The 21488-nt window shown below is 44.3% G+C and overlaps 1 protein-coding gene across 1 annotated transcript; it reads left to right on the top strand.

Moving 5' to 3' along the window:
* Nucleotides 1-2246: 2246 nt before the first annotated feature.
* Nucleotides 2247-7791, top strand: neurod2 (neuronal differentiation 2). The gene is given in 2 exon segments (NM_001079018.1): nucleotides 2247-2343; nucleotides 4950-7791. A coding segment is annotated over 1 exon segment (1062 nt). The 5' UTR covers nucleotides 2247-2343; nucleotides 4950-4954; the 3' UTR covers nucleotides 6017-7791.
* The last annotated feature ends 13697 nt before the right edge of the window (nucleotides 7792-21488 follow it).

Consider the following 21488-nt stretch of genomic DNA (forward strand, 5'->3'; position numbering starts at 1 on the left):
GTTACACAGAATAGCCTCGGGGCAGGGTTAGCTTAATACATAAAAAGACTCACCCACGTTCTATTCATCCCTATGGGATTTTTAGAAGCCTATTTATCAATGGGTGAAAGTTAGAACTCGCCATTTGATAAATACGGTTCTAACAAAATCCCATAGGAACGAATAGAACGTGGGTGAGTTTTTTTATGTATTAATCTCTAAACTCCCATTTTGATTTTGATAGTGTGTGTGTGCGGGGCAGGGTGTGTGAGTGTGTAAGGCGCAGAATAGTGCTGGTGTAAGGGTATGTGTGTGATCAGTGTGTGTGAGAGATCTATGTGAATGTGTGGGAGGGGGGAGCGTGTGATGTGGGTGAGGGGTGGGGGTGATTTTATAGTAGCAGGTTTTTGGCAACCCTCCAAGCTCCTTTTTTCTCATACCTATCTCACATCTCTGTGATGGGGAACAGCAGAAATCTCCACTCTTTGTGGTGATCACACTGGGGCTCTGTGAAACAACACCCCCCCCCCCCCCATACACACCAGCACCTGATTCATTCCCCCACACCATGCCAACTGGGCCTGCGATGCCACAATGGGGGCAGAATAATCAGGCATACACCTCTATCATATCAATGGGCTATGCTGGGTACTTATTTTTATTTTTGCCTATTTTACTATCACTGGTTTCCTAGTGTAGCACTGACAGGTTCTTTGTGTGACCATACACATTCCCACATATATGTAGAGATGGATATTTATGTTCCAGTGACCATGGCAGCACTTGGATAGGAGTGAATGGGAGTGCATAGCCGACGTTGCCCCCTGTAAGGGTATCTGCTATGTGAGTTTATATGTGTATGTAAGAGGATGTGGGAGTGATGGACAGCAGTGACATTGTACCCAGTGTGGCCTCTGCTATTAGCCCCCTGTGGCAATGTATAAGCCCACCATGATTTGTTTAAACGCCCCCATTGTGGCTGTATATATGTGCCCCCTGATCTGGGCATATTCCTTTATAACTATGCTTAAATCCAATTCTTTTTCTTTCCCCCTCATTGGCAGGGTGGGTTGCCCCAGTTACTGGAGGTAGGTAGGTACCACTGGCTGCCCCCTCCCCTATCCCTCAGACTTTGCAGTGTGCCCCCTGATCTGGGCATATCCCTTTATAACCATTCTTTTCCTTTCCCCCTCATTGGCAGGGTGGGTTGCCCCAGTTACTGGAGGTAGGTAGGTACCACTGGCTGCCCCCTACCCTATCCCTCTCACTTTGCAGTGTGCCCCCTGATCTGGGCATATTCCTTTATAACTATGCTTAAATCCCATTCTTTTCTTATCCCCCTCATTGGCAGGGTGGGCTGCCCCAGTTGCTGGAGGTAGGTAGGTACCACTGGCTGCCCCCTCCCCTATCCCTCAGATATTGCAGTGTGCCCCCTGATCTGGGCATATTCTTAAATAACCATTCTTTTCCTTTCCCCTTCATTGGCAGGGTGGGTTGCCCCAGTTGCTGGAGGTAGGTAGGTACCACTGGCTGCCCCCTCCCCTATCCCTCTCACTCAGACTTTGCAGTGTGCCCCCTGATCTGGGCATATTCCTTTATAACTATGCTTAAATCCCATTCTTTTCCTTTCCCCATCATTGGCAGGGTGGGTTGCCCCAGTTGCTGTTGGTAGGTAGGTACCACTGGCTGCCCCCTCCCCTATCCCTCTCCCTCAGACTTTGCAGTGTGCCCCCTGATCTGGGCATATTCTTAAATCCCATTCTTTTCCTTTCCCCATCATTGGCAGGGTGGGTTGCCCCAGTTGCTGTTGGTAGGTAGGTACCACTGGCTGCCCCCTCCCCTATCCCTCTCCCTCAGACTTTGCAGTGTGCCCCCTGATCTGGGCATATTCTTAAATCCCATTCTTTTCCTTTCCCCATCATTGGCAGGGTGGGTTGCCCCAGTTGCTGTTGGTAGGTAGGTACCACTGGCTGCCCCCTCCCCTATCCCTCTCACTTTGCAGTGTGCCCACAGATCTGGAGATTGGTACGATCCATGCTTCTCTCCTAGTTTTTTTTTTTTCCTTCTTCTTCTTCTTGCATTTTTTTAGAAGAGTGACAGATGGTAAGTCCTCCCCCCCAGGGAGCCAAATCTCCCTCAATCCAACCGCCCGTCAATCAGATTCTCCCGTGTGATCGCTGCTGCGGATGACGTGCCAACCATATGGCCTGGCATCAGAGCTGGTACCCTGACTCGGTAGACATGCCACCCTCTCCTCCTTTTGGATTGCACTCTGAAGGAGCTTGAGAACCTCAAGGAGAATGTTCTACTCCCAGAAGATGCTATGAACCATGTCATAAATTTGCCCATCGCCTAGCTCTGGAGGTAAGTTGGGTTCAGAAGGAGCCTCTCCAACTTGGAGTGAGGGGGGAAGCGCAGACCCCTGTGCCCGGGATGCCCCCCAACCACCCCTATTTTTTATTCATTTCTGCGCTAAATGCCCTACTGAGCGTCTCATCCCAGGACGGATCTTCTTTCATCAGAATGAGCCCTAACCTTGCAGCTGATCCCATTGCTCTGTATGGGGGGGATCGTGTAGGATCGGGGTGCTGCTGGATCTGCCTGAACAGAGACGGGAGAGAGGAGAATACAATGGCAACCCGTCTCTGTCTGTCTGTCTGTCCGACCGCTACAGGAAGGATGCCCGACATATATTGGATAGATCTATCTATAGGCAGACCATATAGAAAGCTATACTATATTTATATATATATGTGTATCTATATCTATCATTATATATATATTAAGCTTGCCTGTATCATTCATATATTATATAGAGAAGATATGTCCGAACGGAGATATATCGATGATGATTGATATAATCGATATATATAAATATACAATAAACCGGTGAGATTCACTTTACCCTAAAAACCCCGATAACCTGTTCTGGATTGCGGTATATTCTATGGCTGCCAAATATGTATTTTAACGTAATTACTAATTAGTATGGGAGTCGGATAAATGACCGCGATCGAATCCTTATTGGCGTGGAATCTATTCGCCCATTTATTTATATCTATTGTTTGCTTAATTTCTATCTATGTATGGATATATCTATTTACTTAACCTGCTGTCTAGCTGTCATGTGTTTTATCTGTCTTTGTTTTTCTATATCTCTGTTATACATTCTTCTGTCATCATCGTTTTCTTATTTCTAGCGATCTCGAATCTATATCTATTTATCTATCTATTTCCATTTATCTAGATATTTTTCTTTTATAATTTCTTTATTTCTTCTCTCAGTGAATCCATACATGTGAAGCCATAGTCTCATTGTAATTCTGTGTGTATATATGAGGCCAGACTGTGGCCCCCGGTGTGTGCCTATTCCCCCCCCCCAGTGTGCCCCAGCTGTGTCTGGCTGTTATTGGGTGCTGGCCTCTGTGGGTGCCCACCCTCTGCCTGTACATGTTACACAGTTCCCATTCCCTTATACAAACCGCAGGGGCAGGCAAATTGGGATCCTATAATGAAATAATAATTGGATCTATCAACATTATTTGACAGCCTTTAATTTGGTGCAGTGATGGCTAAATTGAAAGCCAATTAATTCTAATCAGATGCCGGAAGAATCTTGTGAATTGGCGGGGGGGGGGGGGGGGGGGGTTAATGTTTAGGATTCGGGCAGCCCTGTCTCTAGTTCTTCTCCCTTCGCACTGTGCCCGTTAATAGTGCGATAAATCTAGCGATCTTGCGTATTAATTAGCCCTGTGTGTTTGTTGTTGTACGGTCCCCTGCTCGGTGATATACACATACTGTAAGCGTTCTGATTATCCATCCCTTCGCCTTTTATTAAAATAGATAGATGATTGATAGATAGATAAATAGATAGATTAAATTCTGCTGTATATATTGTAGAAACTTTTCTGTATTTTATTAAATGCTTTTTAACATGCCACAGTATAAATGTATTATTACATGTGCAATTGCACCTATACTTATGTGTGTGTATTTATAGATAGATAGATAGAGATAGATTAGATAGATAGATGAATGATAGATAGATAGATTGATAGATAGATAGATAGATTGATAGATAGATAGATGATAGATAGATAGATGATAGATAGATAGATGATAGATAGATAGATGATAGATACCAAAATTTACAATTCGGATGAATGATATGCGAGTTAACAAATAACTGTTTATTCTGCTGTCAAGGTTATGGTCCTGCTTGAAGAAGTCAGGGACCTCCAACACGACCAAAACGTTGACCACCAGAGTTAATAATGTACCTGTGCAGTCTGTGTATCTATCTATCTATCTATCTATCTATCTATCTATCTATCTATCATCTATGTAGCTATTTATGTATCTATCTATCTATTTATCCATCATCTATCTATCTCTCTATAAATCATCTATGTATCTATAATTCCATCATCTATTTATTTATCTATCTATCTATCTATTTATCCATTATCTATTTATCATCTATGTATCTATCTATCTGTTTATCTATCTTCTATCTATCTATCTATCTATCTATCTATTTATCATCTATCTATCATCTATGTATCTATTTATCCATCTATCTATCTATTTATCCATTATCTATTTATCATCTATGTATCTATCTATCTGTTTATCTATCTTCTATCTATCTATCTATCTATCTATCTATTTATCATCTATCTATCATCTATCTATCTATTTATCCATCTATCTATCTATCTATCTATCTATCATTTATCTTACTATCTATCTATCTATCTATCCATCCATCCATCTATCTATCATTTATCTTACTATCTATCTATCCATCCATCCATCCATCCATCCATCCATCCATCCATCCATCCATCCATCCATCCATCCATCCATCCATCTATCTATCTATCTATCTATCTCTGTGCCTGGTTGCTGGGCACACTGACTGGTGTTGGTGAAGGCTGTGCCTGACGTTTCGCTCCCTGTATTCGCAGCAATCATGTTGACCCGGCTGTTCAGTGAGCCCAGTCTGATCCCTGAGGTGCAGAAATTCGCCAGTTGGGCAGAGGATTGCGATGATGATGATGATGATATGAGCGATAAGGATGAGGAAGAGGAGAAGTCTCTGCAGGATGGCAAAACAGAAGGGTCTCTGAGTGAAAGTAAGGAGGACGGTGACATGATGGGGGAAGAGGAGGAAGAGGAGGAGGAGGAGGAAGAAGGGACGGAGGAACTGGATGGTGAGAGGCCCAAAAAACGGGGACCCAAAAAGAGAAAGATGACCAAAGCCCGAATCGAGAGGTCTAAGGTTCGGAGGCAGAAAGCCAACGCCAGGGAGCGGAACCGAATGCACGACCTGAACTCCGCGCTTGACAACCTCAGGAAGGTCGTTCCTTGTTACTCCAAAACCCAGAAACTCTCCAAGATAGAGACTCTCAGGCTCGCCAAGAACTACATCTGGGCCCTGTCGGAGATCCTCCGCTCCGGCAAGAGGCCCGACTTGGTCGCCTATGTGCAGACCCTGTGTAAGGGATTGTCGCAGCCCACCACCAACCTTGTGGCCGGCTGTTTGCAACTCAACTCTAGGAATTTCCTCACTGAGCAAGGTCAGGAGTCGGGGAGGTACCACGGCCCCAACTCTTCCTTTGCCATGCACCCCTACCCCTACCAGTGCCCCCGACTCTCAGGCTCCCAGTGCCAGTCCAGCACCATGGCCAGCTCCCATGCTCTCAGAACCCACGGCTATTACGATTCCATTTACGGCAACACGTCTCCGGACTACAATAGCTCAGAGTATGACGCCCCGCTGAGCCCACCACTGTGCATTAATGGCAACTTCTCCCTCAAGCAGGACTCGTCCCCAGACCAAGATAAGAATTATCACTACTCTATGCACTATTCAGCCCTGCAGGCCTCCAGGTCCTCCGGCCATGGCCTGCTCTTCAGCTCCTCTGGGATGCGCAGTGGGGTGCACTCTGAGAACCTGTTGCCTTACGACATGCACGTACATCACGACCGGGCCCCAATGTACGAGGAACTCAATGCATTTTTCCATAACTGACCCACGTCCCCTTCTTTGACATATCTGTGTGTGTGTGTGACTGTGCAATTTGTGCCAAGGATTCTGCAATGGTGGCTGGGCAGAGCCTGGTGGGCAGAGCCATCACAATTGCCGTAAAGATACAGTCCTGCAGGCACCTTGTTGCCCTAGAGATGTGGTGCATTTGGTGACCATTAGTCCTATTGGGTAAATGCTGATTTCTGCCCTAAAAGCCCAAGAGCATTGGGTGACCGATTTGCCCCCAGAGCCCAGGTTCGCTGGTTGCCCTTTATGTCTTAGAGCTGATTTGCACCCAATGACCCATTTGCCCTTTCTGCCCTAGACAAGAGGCGCATAGTGTAACACGTCTGTCCTGTCTGCCCTAGAGCCGAGGTGCATTTGGTCACCATTAGTCCTATTGGGTAAATGCTGCCCTAAAAGCCCAAGAGCATTGGGTGACCGATTTGCCCATTCTGCCCTAGAGCATTGGGTGACCGATTTGCCCATTCTGCCCTAGAGCACATTGGGTGACTGATTTGCCCTTTCTGCCCTAGAGCACATTGGGTAACCGATTTGCCCATTCTGCCCTAGAGCACATTGGGTAACCGATTTGCCCTTTCTGCCCTAGAGCACATTGGGTAACCGATTTGCCCATTCTGCCCTAGAGCATTGGGTGACTGATTTGCCCATTTTGCCCTAGAGCATTGGGTGACCGATTTGCCCATTCTGCCCTAGAGCATTGGGTAACCGATTTGCCCATTCTGCCCTAGAGCATTGGGTAACCGATTTGCCCATTCTGCCCTAGAGCATTGGGTAACCGATTTGCCCATTCTGCCCTAGAGCATTGGGTGACCCACTTGCCCCAGAGCTCAGGTTGGCTAGTTGCCCTTTATATCTTAGAGCTGATTTGCACCCAATGACCCATTTGCCCTTTGTGCCCTAGACAAGAGGCGCATAGTGTAACACGTCTGTCCTGTCTGCCCTAGAGCCGAGGTGCATTTGGTGAACCATCTGTCGCAACAGACAAGAGATGCAATTGCTTACAACCAAGAGTCGTGTTAGATGGCGCTACTGGCTTACACCCAATTATTGCACTGGTTTACTCTTCTCTTCAGCGACCAATAGCTGGTTTAGGTGACCAATGACCACTGGGAACTTATTAAACTACTATTCTACAAATAAGCCCCGTCTGGGCGGTTTGTTGCTCTAGGTGCCCCCATTACTTTCCCCTACTGGTTATGGGGTAGCACAGGTACAACATATCTGGATTAATTTACTTATACCCCCTATGTATACACAATTAGAGACCCCAATACTCTGCCCCTTGATACCCTGCTCTCACCAACCAATTATAGCGATTAAGGCGGCTGTCCCTAAATACACAAATAATCAAATTATTCTGACTTTTCCCCCCTTTCTATAAAAACTGGAGCAATCATTTAGTACTAGGATTGCGCCTTCGCCATCTTTAAACACCCTATACACTATACTTGCGCATTGCCCAGTCGGAATTGAGCTGTGAAAATGTGCGACTGTCGCACTTGCTACCAATAGGCCAAGCATAGTTAGTAGGTTCCAACAGTTGTCAATAAGCAGAGCAGACTGCAACACTGTCGCTGTTGGTCTTTGGTTTACAAATAAATTAATACAACAAATCTGAGTTGTATAAGCGACAATAGTACCAAACGAAACGACTGTGCCACCCTTTGTATGCCAGTGTGCGACAGGAGTTCAATTCCCGTTACATTGAGAGCATAAAGCAATAAATTGTAATAGAAAAACTATGCAAAAAAAAATGATCAAATATAATTTATATACATCCTATATAGGGACCAAGAGTAACAATGTGCAATGTTGGTTTAACCCTTGAGGTGTCTGAGCGGCTTTCGTCTCATCCCGATGAAATCGAATGCAATTTCTGTCGTTTATTTAGTTTGTAGTTGTATCGGTTGGGTGAAGCTTTCAGAGACCTCCGGGGTTCAAGGGACACTTGGCAAACATTTCAGTCTCCCGCATCGACAACTTATAGCGAACGGTGATAAATATTGGTTTGAAAAAAAAATACCAATCGAGATAAAAAAAATAACGAAAAAGAAAACGAAAAAAAAAAATCTGTGTGTCATGAAGCTGTTTTTAACATTCTCAGATTGTTCATTATTTTTATGCCATGTCATTTATTTATTAAAAGTGCATGGAGAGGCGATGGGGGGAACGATAAATATGCAAAAAAAACACACAAATCGTGTCACCTGTTCTGAATCGACCGATATGGAAAACTAAATGCAGTATTTTGGTTGATTCCGAACGATTTCTTTTTTCGTGTGCGCATTCAAAAACATGTATTTTATTTATATTGTGTATGTCGTTTTATTTTTGTAATCTCGTTTATTTCAATCACCGTTTTTAAACCTATTTAAACGAAAACCCTACGTTGCGAGAAGAAATATTGTTGCAAACAAAGTGGGGGGGGGGGGGTTAAATCTCAACTTTCATTTTTTTTTTTACGAAGGCTCTGATAAATGTCAACAAAAAATATAACTGATTTTAAGCTTGTAGAAAACAAAAAAAAAGGTGAATAGTGCGTGGGGCACTAGAAGTGTCGTGTTTTGTGTGTCCGTTTTAATTCCGAAAAAATAAAAATAAAAAAAAATAATAATGACGAAATAATTCTTGTGACGTTGAAGGAAAATTTTGGACTGAATGAAACGTGTAATGGCAGTAATTGGGGGGCTTTAGATAATATAATTATTAAGGTAAACAATGAAAAGTTAATTATTTGAATTCATTTATCGGGGAATGGGTATTTAACGGGTCCCGTAAATTCGACTTTTTGAACCAATATCGACTCAGAGAGTTTTAGAAACACATACCCCTGTGCAGGAATTCCCCAGAGAGTTGTCCTTTGGGACAGGGGGGACGGGGGACAGGGGACCCCCCCCCCAGGGCTCACAGTAGTAAGTGGGAAATTCAGAGTAACAATGGGATGTAGTTTCTACTAAGTGTCCCTTATGTTTTATAACAAGGTATTCAATTCAACTACAGTTGGACTACAAGTCCCAGAATCCACCCTGCTGGGGTGCTGGAAATGGCATTTCAACAACAGCTGGAAGGTTACATTATAAAAGAGTTGGGGGGGGGGGGTTGCAATTTCATCTCAATACCAATACTAAACCCTAAACCAATACTAAAGAAACTTCACTGGGCTTCAGAAATATTGGGGGGGGGGGGGGGGGGGGGGGGGGGAAGGATTGCAGAGGTTTTATGTCTGGTCAGTAAAGCTAAATATATGTGGATACACGTAATGGATTGTGTAGGGGTCGGGAAAGGGACCAATGGAAGGAGCTGCTTCAGCACTGCGCTTATGGACAGCTCCGCTGCGGCCACAGACTGGGCGGAGGGATCGCTGGAAAGGCCAAACTACATCACTTCTTCTACTTGCGATTCGTGCGCAGCTAACTGGAGCAACTTGTGTTCTTGTGACCAAAGAGAATAAACAGATAGCGGCAGGGAAATGGGGCAAACAGTTCGTAGGGAAAAAGTATATATATATATGGCATTAGGGGCATGGAGGGCAGGACAGTAAGTTGGAAAGGGATCATTCTCAGTGCTGCTGGGCCGTCTGTGCGCTATTACACAGGGGTATGTATGAATGAGATCAGGTGGCGCTGAGCCCCATGGCGGAATGGGAGTTACTGCGGTGCGGAATGCACTAATATTGCACTAATAATGCGCACAGGGGTCACTCATTCCCACCCATAATATCTCCGCATTCCGCAGTAAGCAACAATGCGTCTGACTTAACCACATTCAAAAGTAATGGTACATTCTCCATTTAGTAATGATATATTCTCCATTTAGTAATGATACATTCTCCATGTAGTAATGATACATTCTCCATTTAGTAAGGGAACATTCTCCATGTAGTAAGGGAACATTCTCCATGTAGTAAGGGTACATTCTCCATGTAGTAATGATACATTCTCCATGTAGTAATGATACATTCTCCATTTAGTAAGGGAACATTCTCCATGTAGTAAGGGAACATTCTCCATGTAGTAAGGGTACATTCTCCATGTAGTAAGGGTACATTCTCCATGTAGTAATGATACATTCTCCATGTAGTAATGAAACATTCTCCATTTAGTAATGATACATTCTCCATTTAGTAATGATACATTCTCCATGTAGTAAGGGAACATTCTCCATGTAGTAAGGGTACATTCCCAATGTAGTAAGGGAACATTCTCCATGTAGTAATGATACATTCTCCATGTAGTAATGATACATTCTCCATGTAGTAAGGGTACATTCCCAATGTAGTAAGGGAACATTCCCAATGTAGTAAGGGAACATTCTCCATGTAGTAAGGGAACATTCTCCATGTAGTAAGGGTACATTCTCCATGTAGTAATGATACATTCTCCATGTAGTAATGATACATTCTCCATGTAGTAAGGGTACATTCCCAATGTAGTAAGGGAACATTCTCCATGTAGTAAGGGAACATTCCCAATGTAGTAAGGGAACATTCTCCATGTAGTAAGGGAACATTCCCAATGTAGTAAGGGAACATTCCCAATGTAGTAAGGGAACATTCCCAATGTAGTAAGGGAACATTCCCAATGTAGTAAGGGAACATTCCCAATGTAGTAAGGGAACATTCTCCATGTAGTAAGGGAACATTCTCCATGTAGTAAGGGTACATTCTCCATGTAGTAATGATACATTCTCCATGTAGTAAGGGTACATTCTCCATGTAGTAATGATACATTCTCCATGTAGTAATGATACATTCTCCATGTAGTAAGGGTACATTGCCCAAGTGTGGAGCGTCCTTACTCCTTTTTCCCTTTCATTTTATACAAATCAAGGCGCAGTTATCATTGTACATCCCGCAGTTTCTGTTTAGTCTCAACTGTTATAATTAAATGAACAAGGACACTGAAGTCGCAGAAGCTAGTTGTCCAGTCCAGACTAATGCTGACAGCCCTGTATGGCGATTCTTACTGTATAAGCGAGATATATCTCACCGTTTAGAGAACCGTATTGTATTAGTTTCTCCAGTAAAGCAATAGTAAATCCATCCTTTCTCTCTCCAGACCCTTTAATAAGTACAGAGTTCAATAAATCAGTAGTTCCATTTTGTACATTAGTAGATGACCCCTCCAATAAATTTGAAACCTTAACCCATGTGGTATTAACAATAACCCATGCCTTTGATAAATAAGGCGCAGTTATATCTAATAAAACAGAAGACGTCAACATATGTGATGATAATAGCGCGTATTTAACTAATACTAATACCTCATTTACTATATAACAACTCCTGGTTCAGCAGAGTTAGCGCCTGGTTGACTAGAATTATTATTACTAGAGGTGATAGATACTGATTCGCTAGGTTCAAGATACTAGAGACGAGCCAACCAATAACTCCTGATTTAGAAATCAGCTTCTGATACACTAAAAGCTACTGATTTATTATACAGGCAACTGATGCTACACTGTACAGCTATAGTAAGGCCAACAAGTACTTACTGTATTTACTGAAAGTGTCGCTGCTTCTGATTTGCTGGAGGGAATCGCTCCTGATTTATTAGCGCTAACAGCTCCTGATTTACTACAGGTAATTGAATGCTATTGAGATACTAAAGGCAACAGCTCCAGATTTACTCAGAGCCCCTCCCTGCCTGCGGCCCTACTAGGATAAAGGGATCCTATTTACAACAGGCAACTGCTCCTGGTTACCTACTCCCGATTTGCTACAGGTAGGTGCTCCAGACTAAGCAGGGCAGTGCGGCAGCATTTACCCCATTTGTTATTTGCTGTGAATAAAGCAACTCGGTACAAGTGAAAGGGATTGCGCAATGTAAGGGGCAGGATATAAATGTCACTTTTGATATTAGCGCCCTGTTTATCACCGGAGCTGCCACTTACATGATTTATAGAGGGAAAACAAAGGCCAGCAGCGCCTGGTTACTGGTACAGCACAGCTGGTTAGTTAGGGAGAGGGCTAAGCTACTTAACCAGGACTAATGAGTTGTAAGGGAAAGCAGGGCTAGGTGGCACTGGGCAGAGGTGGGTAAGGGGCATACTGTGTAGCCCAGGGGGGAGGGGGTAGTGACAGGGGCAGCGGGGGAGCTGAGGGCAGGAAGTTGGCAGGAAGAGAGGGCACATATGTATCCCCTGTGGGTAGAGGAGACTGTAGTTGGGCACTTCTGACTGCCCGTAGGGGCTCTGTGCCAGCCATTTCCTTGGCGGATTAACCCATTCAGATGGGGCTGTGTGTTCCTCTCTCTCTATAGGCTGAGCACTGACATAGAAACCCAGCACTGTGTGTGTGTGTGTGTGTGTATATGTATAACTGTGTGTGTGTGTATATGTATAGCTGTGTGTGTGTATATGTATAACTGTGTGTGTGTGTGTGTGTGTGTATATGTATAACTGTGTGTGTGTGTGTGTGTGTATATGTATAACTGTGTGTGTGTGTGTGTGTGTGTATATGTATAACTGTGTGTGTGTGTGTGTGTGTGTATATGTATAACTGTGTGTGTGTGTGTGTGTATATGTATAACTGTGTGTGTGTGTGTGTGTGTGTATATGTATAACTGTGTGTGTGTGTGTGTGTGTATATATATGTATAACTGTGTGTGTGTGTGTGTATATATGTATAACTGTGTGTGTGTGTGTGTGTGTATATGTATAACTGTGTGTGTGTGTGTGTGTGTGTGTATGTATAGCTGTGTGTGTGTGTGTGTGTGTGTGTATATGTATAGCTGTGTGTGTGTGTATGTATAGCTGTGTGTGTGTGTGTATAACTGTGTGTGTGTGTGTATGTATAGCTGTGTGTGTGTATATGTATATATGTGTGTGTGTGTGTGTGTGTGTGTATATGTATAACTGTGTGTGTGTGTGTGTGTGTGTGTGTATATGTATAACTGTGTGTGTGTGTGTGTGTATATGTATAACTGTGTGTGTGTGTGTGTGTGTATATGTATAACTGTGTGTGTGTGTGTGTGTGTATGTATAGCTGTGTGTGTGTGTGTGTGTGTGTATGTATATGTATAACTGTGTGTGTGTGTGTGTGTGTGTATATGTATAACTGTGTGTGTGTGTGTGTATATGTATAACTGTGTGTGTGTGTGTGTGTGTATGTATAGCTGTGTGTGTGTATGTATAGCTGTGTGTGTGTGTGTGTGTATGTATAGCTGTGTGTGTGTATGTATAGCTGTGTGTGTGTGTGTGTATGTATAGCTGTGTGTGTGTATGTATAGCTGTGTGTGTGTGTGTGTATGTATAGCTGTGTGTGTGTATGTATAGCTGTGTGTGTGTGTGTGTATGTATAGCTGTGTGTGTGTATGTATAGCTGTGTGTGTATAGCTGTGTGTGTGTGTATATGTATAGCTGTGTGTGTGTGTGTGTGTATGTATAGCTGTGTGTGTGTATGTATAGCTGTGTGTGTATAGCTGTGTGTGTGTGTGTGTATATGTATAGCTGTGTGTGTGTGTGTGTGTGTGTATAGCTGTGTGTGTGTGTGTATAGCTGTATTATGTATTATGGGTGTGCACATATTCCTGCACATATAGATATATATATATATTAGTTTGTATACTTTTAGGTGTGTCCTTGAGTTGTGTGTGTGTTTGTGTGTATTTAAAGTTCTTCTGTGCTTGTACGTGTACGACTGTATATGTGTATACTTGCATTGGGTATGGGTATGTATAAACAAACATTTATGTGACTACATATGCGTGTGTCTGTGTATATGTCTGTGTGTCTGTGCTTGTACCTGTATATGTATTAGCTTTTTCATGTATATATATATATGTACAGACAGACAGACACATACAGTGTAGGCAGAGAGGGCAGAAGGACAGCATAGTGACAAGGAATTGTAGCGGTAAATAATTTTGTTCCATAATCTGCACTTACATATATTCCTATTCTATCGCAGTGACACAATTACACAATTATTACCCCAGCAAATACATTAAAACATATTAAAGTCCATTATATCCCTGGAAATGATTTATTATAAAGGCCACAGATTCATTATGTCAGGGATTCATTCAGCAAACAAGAATCGTCTGGGTCATCTTTGCCCAACTTTGCCGCTGCGTCTCAGATGCCAATCGCAAATTTTGGATCAGGGGCAGGAACCCGATTAGTTGTGTAGTTACTTTCCTTTGTATACTCAGCCAAATCAGCACCGACTTATATATTTATGTATATACATATCTACAATAGTACAATATACAGTATATATATTTCTATATAGTAGTGAATATGCGGTGTAGCTAAATGGCGACTGGCACTGTGTGAGGGCATATGAGGCTGTACTAAGCTCTTGTGTCTGTGCAGAGTGGCCTCCCAGCGGGGGTGGGGGAGATGCCAGGCTGTACCCGGTGCCAAGTGCATGCCAAGGGGCACTGCTAGGAGGGGCCTGTCTGTACTGCAGACATCTGTGCCCATAGCTGTTATATACAGAGCAATTGGGACTGGGAGCACTGGGCACTGGAGGGTTTGACATTAAGGCTTTACATGAAGAGGAAGATTTTTGTCACCAAATATTGCGTAAAATTAATATAATAACATAAATAAGCAACCGCTGATTTTGTTTTTTTTAATTTTTTCAACAGACGAACAAACACACATTTTCTTTTCTCTCTGTCTCTATACGTGTACGAATTTTAAATGATATGTATGTAACTTGAAATCGAAGATATTTAATGGATAAAGGCGCAATTTACGAATAAAAGCAAACGGGCGAACACATAGCCAGCCGGCAGGGAAAGAAAATTCGTTCTAAAGTGACAATATTCGGATATAATTCTTTCATGTGGGGGGATTTAAAATTATACAGTGCAGCGAATTGAATATGTACAGTAATTTTTATTTAAAAAAAAAATAATATTCTGAAACGAATTAGTCGTTTTAAACATCCCTTGCGGTCTAGATGTACAAATACAAACGTTTAATTAATTACCGATATATTTTCCAATGCGCCGAAACTCTTTCTCCGAATGGAGAAAAAACAAATTAATTCTACACAGTTTTTTTTGTAATAAAATGCGGTTTATAAAGATTTGAAAGCGAAATTGGAAAAACAATTTTGTCGAGTTTTGAAACATATCACAATATTATATATTTATTGAAATCCGAATGTTAGAAGAGGGAATACTGCGCCCTTGTGATTGCGTGCGTATGTACATATATACATACATATATATCATTACCAATATTTATATTTAAACACGCATTTTTATTTTTTTATTTTTATTTTATTTTTTATTTTGTAAATGCCCAGGCAGACTGGCCGAGTGGGGTGCCCGGTAGATCGAATGCCAGTCTCAGAGCCATGGTACCTTGATGGCAGTGCCCAGTTAGAGCTGAGAGGGGCAGATCAGGGAGGAGAGGGATTACAATTTAAATTCCATGACATCTGCTCATTATCACACACTGAGATTTTTTATATGGGAAGCTAAATTAAAGACAGATTTTTGCCAGAATTGCAGATCCCATAAAAAGGCTGACAATGAGGCTGGGGCTGTAAGGCGGCAGGCAGATCCATCACCCATGTACAGTCCTGGCTGGAATAGCTCTGGGCTGGGGGTCTGGTACCTGTCACTGTCCCACACATTATTATTATTATTATTATTATTAACATTTATTTATAAAGCGCCAACATATTCCGCAGCGCTGTACAATAAGTGGGTTACATACACTGGACATACAGAGTAACATATAAACAACATATAAAGGTGAAGAGAGCCCTGCCCAAAAGAGCTTACAATCTACAAGTAAGGTTTTATGCATTTATATATAGGTTTCCTTGCTTTACTAATCCCTATTGATGCCCCCCACCCACCCACAGCCCCCTGGCACCCATGCCCATTATATACTGGAATGCACATGTTTTATGGCAGCTTTGTGACAGTTATAGAGCCCAGAGAAACCTGACTAGTGATGGGCAAAATGTTTCGACAGGAATGGATTTGCGGCGAATTTCCGCGTTTCGCGAAATGGATGCAAAAATTTGCCACAGAAAAATTCGCCACATGTCCAAAAAGAATAGCTGCGCGACAAAAGAAAAGCAATGCGACAAAAGAATAGCTGCAGGCGACAAAAGAATAGCCTCAGGCGACAAAAGAATAGCCGCGGCGACAAAAGAATAGCCGTGGGCGACAAAAGAATAGCCATGTGACAAAAGAATAGCCGTGAGCAACAAAAGAATAGCCATGTGACAAAAGAATAGCCGCGGGCAAAAAAGGAATAGTCGCGGGCGACAAAAGAATAGCCGCGGGCGACAAAAGAATAGCCACGTGAATAGCCACGTGACAAAAGAATAGCCGTGGGCAACAAAAGAATAGCCGCGGGTGACAAAAGAATAGCCACGTGACAAAAGAATAGCCAAACAACAAAAGAATAGCCACGCGACAAAAGAATAGCCATGGGCAACAAAAGAATAGCCGCGGGTGACAAAAGAATAGCCACGTGACAAAAGAATAGCCAAACAACAAAAGAATAGCCACGTGACAAAAGAATAGCCATGGGCAACAAAAGAATAGCTGCGGGCGACAATTTTTTTGCTGTGCGACATTTTTGCCGTTTCGCAAATCTTTTGAAAGATTCGCAAATTTTTTGGCGAAGAGAAACAGTACAAATTCGCTCATCACTAGTACCTGTCACTGTCCCACACATGTATTGATGCCCCCACCCACAGGCACAGCCCCCTGGCACCCATGCCCATTATATACCGGAATGCACATGTTTTATGGCAGCTTTGTGACAGTTATGGAGCCCAGAGAAACCTGACATGTTTGAATCCTGCCTCAATTACATACATGCCTGGGCTCCCTGCATTATATACAGAATCCCCCTATGAGCTTATTAGCAGTAACTGAGCCATTATATTGCCATATAAAAGTAGAAGAGCTTTTATACAGGTCATAAAATGGAGCTCCTTATATTTTAAAGAAGGGGGGGGGGGTTATTTATTATAATACAGAACTGGTTTCAAATCATTCACATCAACAGGCACCGCGGATAGGGCTGTATCTCCTGTATTTCTGTACTTTTGTGGTGCTTTTGTGTATTGTGTACAGATACAAATGAGTATGGCTGCAGGGCTGGGTGTATATGTACATGGGTGTCCCTGTATGACTGCAGGGCTGGGTGTATATGTACATGGGTGCCCCTGTATGGCTGCAGGGCTGGGTGTATATGTACATGGGTGTCCCTGTATGGCTGCAGGGCTGGGTGTATATGTACATGGGTGCCCCTGTATGGCTGCAGGGCTGGGTGTATATGTACATGGGTGTCCCTGTATGACTGCAGGGCTGGGTGTATATGTACATGGGTGCCCCTGTATGGCTGCAGGGCTGGGTGTATATGTACATGGGTGTCCCTGTATGACTGCAGGGCCGGGTGTATATGTACATGGGTGTCCCTGTATGGCTGCAGGGCTGGGTGTATATGTACATGGGTGTCCCTGTATGACTGCAGGGCCGGGTGTATATGTACATGGGTGCCCCTGTATGACTGCAGGGCTGGGTGTATATGTACATGGGTGTCCCTGTATGACTGCAGGGCTGGGTGTATATGTACATGGGTGCCCCTGTATGGCTGTAGGGCTGGGTGTATATGTACATGGGTGTCCCTGTATGACTGCAGGGCTGGGTGTATATGTACATGGGTGTCCCTGTATGGCTGCAGGGCTGGGTGTATATGTACATGGGTGCCCCTGTATGGCTGTAGGGCTGGGTGTATATGTACATGGGTGTCCCTGTATGACTGCAGGGCTGGGTGTATATGTACATGGGTGTCCCTGTATGGCTGCAGGGCCGGGTGTATATGTACATGGGTGTCCCTGTATGACTGCAGGGCTGGGTGTATATGTACATGGGTGTCCCTGTATGGCTGCAGGGCCGGGTGTATATGTACATGGGTGTCCCTGTATGACTGCAGGGCCGGGTGTATATGTACATGGGTGCCCCTGTATGGCTGTAGGGCTGGGTGTATATGTACATGGGTGTCCCTGTATGACTGCAGGGCTGGGTGTATATGTACATGGGTGTCCCTGTATGACTGCAGGGCCGGGTGTATATGTACATGGGTGCCCCTGTATGACTGCAGGGCTGGGTGTATATGTACATGGGTGTCCCTGTATGACTGCAGGGCCGGGTGTATATGTACATGGGTGCCCCTGTATGACTGCAGGGCTGGGTGTATATGTACATGGGTGTCCCTGTATGACTGCAGGGCTGGGTGTATATGTACATGGGTGCCCCTGTATGGCTGTAGGGCTGGGTGTATATGTACATGGGTGCCCCTGTATGACTGCACAGCTAGGACAATGTACTGTATATTATGGTGCTGTGGGGAATATCGGAAGCAGTGGCTGATGGGAGCCCATGAATATAGGAGAAAACATAAGACCGATGCACATTTCCAATACATGTGTGCAACCAGATCTTCTTCCCCAGTAACCATAGAGTTGCACAGTACAGACTGCTGATCAGGGCACCAATGGGTGGGCAGCCTGATAACTAGGCTCATATGAAGGGAGTTAACATGGAGGGACATCTGTGCACAGAATGACAACCAGGGCCGAGGCCTGCCAGAAGAGCTGGCACTCATGTTTACACATTCCTGGTACCCTCTCCGACAGAGTCTGGTAGCCTGGCACTCACGGTGCCCTGCACATCCAGACTGGCAGCGCTTTCCTACAGCATCACACTGCCGGCCATCAGATCCCATGGAAAGGGCGAAGGGGATAGAATAGGAACGGGAGTGTGATACCTCTGTCTGGCACTCATGGGTTCTCTTTCCTTACTATTATCTATTCTATCTATCTATCTTTCTGTAGATATTATATCTATTTATCTGTCTCATCTATCTGTCGATAGATAAATAGATAGATACACTATCTACGGAAAAATAGACACGAAAGATATAGATAAATAGATTGGTAGATAGATACACTATCAACAGATAGATAGACACGAGACAAATAGATAGACAGTTATCTACAAGATCAACAGATAGATAGATGATAGATAGATGATAGATAGATAGACAGATAGATAGATGATAGATAGATAGATGATAGATAGATAGACTGACTGACTATCTGTAGATAGTGTATCTATCTATCTATCTATCTATCTGTTCATCTTGTAGATAACTATCTATCTATTTGTCTCGTGTCTATCTATCTGTCGATAGTATATCTATCTATCTATCTATCTATCTGTAGATTTTGTAGAAAACTATCTATCAGTAGATAGTGTATCTATCTATCTTTCTGTAGATAAACAGATAGATAAATAGTTATCTACAAAATCTACAGATAGATAGATAGACAGACTGACTATCTGCAGATAGATAGATAGATAGATAGATACACTATCTATCTAACATTTCCCACACCACCCAAGCTTTCGGCCAGTAGATGGGAGCTGCGGGCAGAGCCTTGCCCATAGAAAGACAAGGCAGACAAAGTGAGGCTGAGGAAGCCCAATAACATGTAGGCAAGTGGGAAGCAGCCATAATATGTAAGGGCCGGGCAGTGAGCCAGAGGGAGCAGGGAAGGGACAGACGGAAGGATGGGGACAAAGGGAAATATATGTGTGTGAGTGACTGGTGAGACCACTAAGGCAAAAGGACACACAGAAAGGCACCCACACAGCAGGATACCCCCAACAGGCACCCACACTATACACTCTCATCCCCTATTGGGCACCCACACTATACACTCACATCCCCTATTGGGCACCCACACTATACACTCACATCCCCTATTGGGCACCCACACTATACACTCACATCCCCTATTGGGCACCCACACTATACACTCACATCCCCTATTGGGCACCCACACTATACACTCACATCCCCTATTGGGCACCCACACTATACACTCACATCCCCTATTGGGCATCCACACTATACACTCACATCCCCTATTGGGCACCCACACTATACACTCACATCCCCTATTGGGCACCCACACTATACACTCACATCCCCTATTGGGCACCCACACTATACACTCACATCCCCTATTGGGCATCCACACTATACACTCACATCCCCTATTGGGCACCCACACTATACACTCACATCCCCTATTGGGCACCCACACTATACACTCACATCCCCTATTGGGCACCCACACTATACACTCACATCCCCTATTGGGCACCCACACTATACACTCACATCCCCTATTGGGCACCCACACTATACACTCACATCCCCATGACCTGCCAAGCCGCTCAGGCATAGAGGCGGGGCAAGCAATATATAATTGACAGCTCAGATTTTTAATTACAATTACTTTAACTTTCCATTCAGCACTTCCTATACATCACCTACATGGCAAATGCAAGATTTTGGGGGGATACAAAGCTTTGCCTTAATAACAGTGCACACAAAATGGCGTCGGCCTGCTGGCTGTGACTGTAAATTCCAAGGCTGAAGGGGAACAAAAATTAAATAATTTTTATAGTGTAAGTAAAGTTTATTTGGCTCAACTAACATGATACAAAAGGATTTGGAATAATTTGTTAGGGTGACAGGTCCCCTTTAAGTCAGGGGAGTAACTACAGAGGAAGCAGGTCCTGCAGTTGTAGGGGGGGGGGGGCAGTAGTGTAGGGGGCCCAGTAGTGGGTGGGGGGCAGTAGTGTAGGGGGGCAGTAGTGTAGGGGGCCCAGTAGTGGGGGGGGGCAGTAGTATAGGGGGCCCAGTAGTGGGGGGGCAGTATTGTAGGGGGGCAGTAGTGTAGGGGGCCCAGTAGTGGGGGGCAGTATTGTAGGGGGGCAGTATTGTAGGGGGGCAGTAGTGTAGGGGGCAGTAGTGTAGGGGGCCCAGTAGTGTAGGGGGGCAGTAGTGTAGGGGGCCCAGTAGTGGGGGGGGGCAGTAGTGTAGGGGGCCCAGTAGTGTAGGGGGGCAGTAGTGTAGGGGGCCCAGTAGTGGGGGGGGGGGGCAGTAGTGTAGGGGGCCCAGTAGTGGGGGGGGGGGCAGTAGTGTAGGGGGCCCAGTAGTGTAGGGGGGCAGTAGTGTAGGGGGGCCCAGTAGTGGGGGGGGGCAGTAGTGTAGGGGGCCCAGTAGTGTAGGGGGGCAGTAGTGTAGGGGGCCCAGTAGTGTAGGGGGCCCAGTAGTGTAGGGGGGCAGTAGTGTAGGGGGCCCAGTAGTGTAGGGGGCCCAGTAGTGGGGGGGGGGGGAGCAGTAAGGCCCTAATTAATGAGCAATTGTAAACTATATTGGTAGAATGAGTCAATTTACCAGTGTCTGGGGCCCTACATTCAGTTTGTACATCAATGCCACTGTTTTAAAGTAACAATTATTCCCCTGAGCACTGCACGTCTCTGTAAAAATATATCACATGTAATATATCATATAAATATATATTTATTGCAGAGCAGCTCACAGCTTGGGTGGGGGGGCAGCCCCGGTGTATGTATATGTATGCAGTATTACGTTAATAAGTATA

This window comes from Xenopus tropicalis, chromosome 10, assembly GCF_000004195.4.
Source record: "Xenopus tropicalis strain Nigerian chromosome 10, UCB_Xtro_10.0, whole genome shotgun sequence".
Classification (NCBI taxonomy): domain Eukaryota; kingdom Metazoa; phylum Chordata; class Amphibia; order Anura; family Pipidae; genus Xenopus; species Xenopus tropicalis.